The sequence below is a fragment of the Lontra canadensis genome, unplaced genomic scaffold (assembly GCF_010015895.1).
Source record: "Lontra canadensis isolate GAN:19392208 unplaced genomic scaffold, GSC_riverotter_1.0 scaffold55, whole genome shotgun sequence".
NCBI lineage: Eukaryota > Metazoa > Chordata > Mammalia > Carnivora > Mustelidae > Lontra > Lontra canadensis.
Genome location: NW_022631049.1, coordinates 8,232,020 through 8,234,127, shown reverse-complemented (window position 1 = coordinate 8,234,127; position 2,108 = coordinate 8,232,020). Strand labels below are relative to the sequence as shown.

At 32.8% G+C, this 2,108-nt stretch overlaps 1 protein-coding gene across 1 annotated transcript in view; it reads right to left on the bottom strand.

Moving 5' to 3' along the window:
* Window positions 1–988: 988 nt before the first annotated feature.
* CCDC175 (coiled-coil domain containing 175) overlaps window positions 989–2,108 on the bottom strand; it is a 72,176-nt gene continuing 71,056 nt past the window's right edge. The window contains exon 20 of the mRNA XM_032875280.1: window positions 989–1,199. Within this exon, the coding sequence (XP_032731171.1) occupies window positions 1,108–1,199 (92 nt within the window). The 3' untranslated portion in view covers window positions 989–1,107. The remainder of the gene's footprint in view (window positions 1,200–2,108) is intronic.

The window sequence follows — 2,108 nt, the reverse complement described above, 5'->3', positions numbered from 1 at the left end:
AAAAAAGATAAATAAATAAAATGCATTAATATTCTTCTGTTGTACCTGGAAGAAAGATTAGGGGTTTTTGGACTTATTTTTCTGTTTTTGACTTATTTTTCTGTTTTTGACTTAACAGACTTTATGGTTAGAGTTGGAAAATACAAAATGCTGTAGTAGCCTGTTACATTAAATATATACTTTAGCATTCTGTGACACTAGGAGCATGTTAGGAAGCACTTGCCTCCTCAACAATTTAGTTATTCTTTAGAACAAAATCATGTTTCTCTATATCTTGGTAGGTAAAATCTGAAATCCTAAGCATTGGCCTAATTGTGCATGTCTGTTGTATTTCAATTTGTTTTTCAAGTATAATGAATTATAAGGACAAACATACCTTGTGGGTCTGATAGCAAATATGAAAATGAAGTATGTTGTTTATTGTTATTTATTTTTACCAGTACAGTATTTTGATTATAAAAATAGAGGATAATTTATATAACAAGTTTTCTTTTTATGGGTAGTTTGGTTGAAGACGTCTTCTGATGATTGTTTCTGTTAAGAAAAACAATAAAATGCTTAACTACAAAAAATCTCAGATGTTGACATTTAATTGTATTTTGCCACACTACTTGTGGAAATAATTCAGACTTAAGTAGTCCAAATGAATAAATACATGTATTCACATAGTCCCTTCCTCTTTGGTCTCATTTTGAAGGACAATGCCATATTTTATTGATCCTGAAACTTTTTTCACATTGTGACATCTCTGAATTAGGATGCATCTTAAAATTGATACCTTCTAAAACTAAATACAGAATATATACAACATATAGTTTTCCTGTGGTTAGTTATTAATAGGTGTGCTGTGGACTTTATGCTCGGAATCCTTTAAGAGATCCATGTGGGAGCAAAATAAGGTTTTTTGGCACTTAACCTAATAATCTGACTATTTTATCCCTTTGTATTGTTTAGAAGGTTATTTACAGATTCTGTTTAATGGGGATTATGCAGGTTTGTTAAACTTAGGACATCCATTGACCATTGCAAATTATGAAAGAAAGTGCACTCACTTGTTTTATAGTTTTGTTTGTGCCTTTTAAATTCACAGCAGTTGTAGCCTTCAAGTTATTTTGTTAGCTTTTCTTTGTTAATGTTTTTCATAGTACATTCAACCACCGGGGGATGGACTTTTTTGATACAGATTTGTTTCTTCTTTTCTGTAAGAGTAAAAATAAAATGCGAAAATTCTGTGTATGTCACACAAGTTTGGGTGGTTATTAGTGTGCATTAAAATTCTAAATTTCCCAAAGAATCCTCAACTGGACAATTATGTAATCTGGGATGTGGTGTGGCAGGGGAAGGAAGTGTAGGGAGCCATGTGTCTGACTACCAGGATCATATCTGTCCCTCCACATTGAGGGACAATTGTTAAAATGGAGCCATTTTAGCAATTATCTTCTCTGATCTCCTAGCAAAAAAATATGTGTGCAAGAAGAAGATCATGCAAGTAATTATAATTCTTCAAATGCAAAGATTCTCAGGAATACTTAAATAGGTGTGTGCATTTTTCATTTGCTTTAAGAACAAGACCAAAGCAAATCATAGCAACTGTGGTTGCTAATGTTACTAAATGAGCTGTTAAAATGTGGTTATTAAACATATAAACAAATCACCTTTGTCCTGGCTCAGCTTTGTTCAGTTTTTACTTATGTCCTTATAGGGCATTACAACTCTCACTGCTATAGTGCATGGTAATTATTTTGCTAACCAGTGCTGGATAGATAATTTAAAGGTCAAAATATTTTGATTTGGGTCAATTGATAAATTTAACAATTACACGGTTATTTATTTGTCTAAAACTGTTCGTTTGCAAGATTTGGCTACCCATTAGAGCCCACTGGAGAGAGGTCTAAAACATGCCTGGGTCCCACCCCGAGAGATTCAGAATTGGCCTAGGGTACAGGCTGAGCAGAAGGATTTTTTAAACCTCTTACAGGTGATTCTAATGCGTGAGAGTATGGTATAAACTCTTCTTAGTTCAGATGCTTAATTTTTCCAAGAGACCTTTTGACAATTTTTCAGCAAACTTTTAAAATTATTTCTTACTGAAATTTTGATTCTGCCTT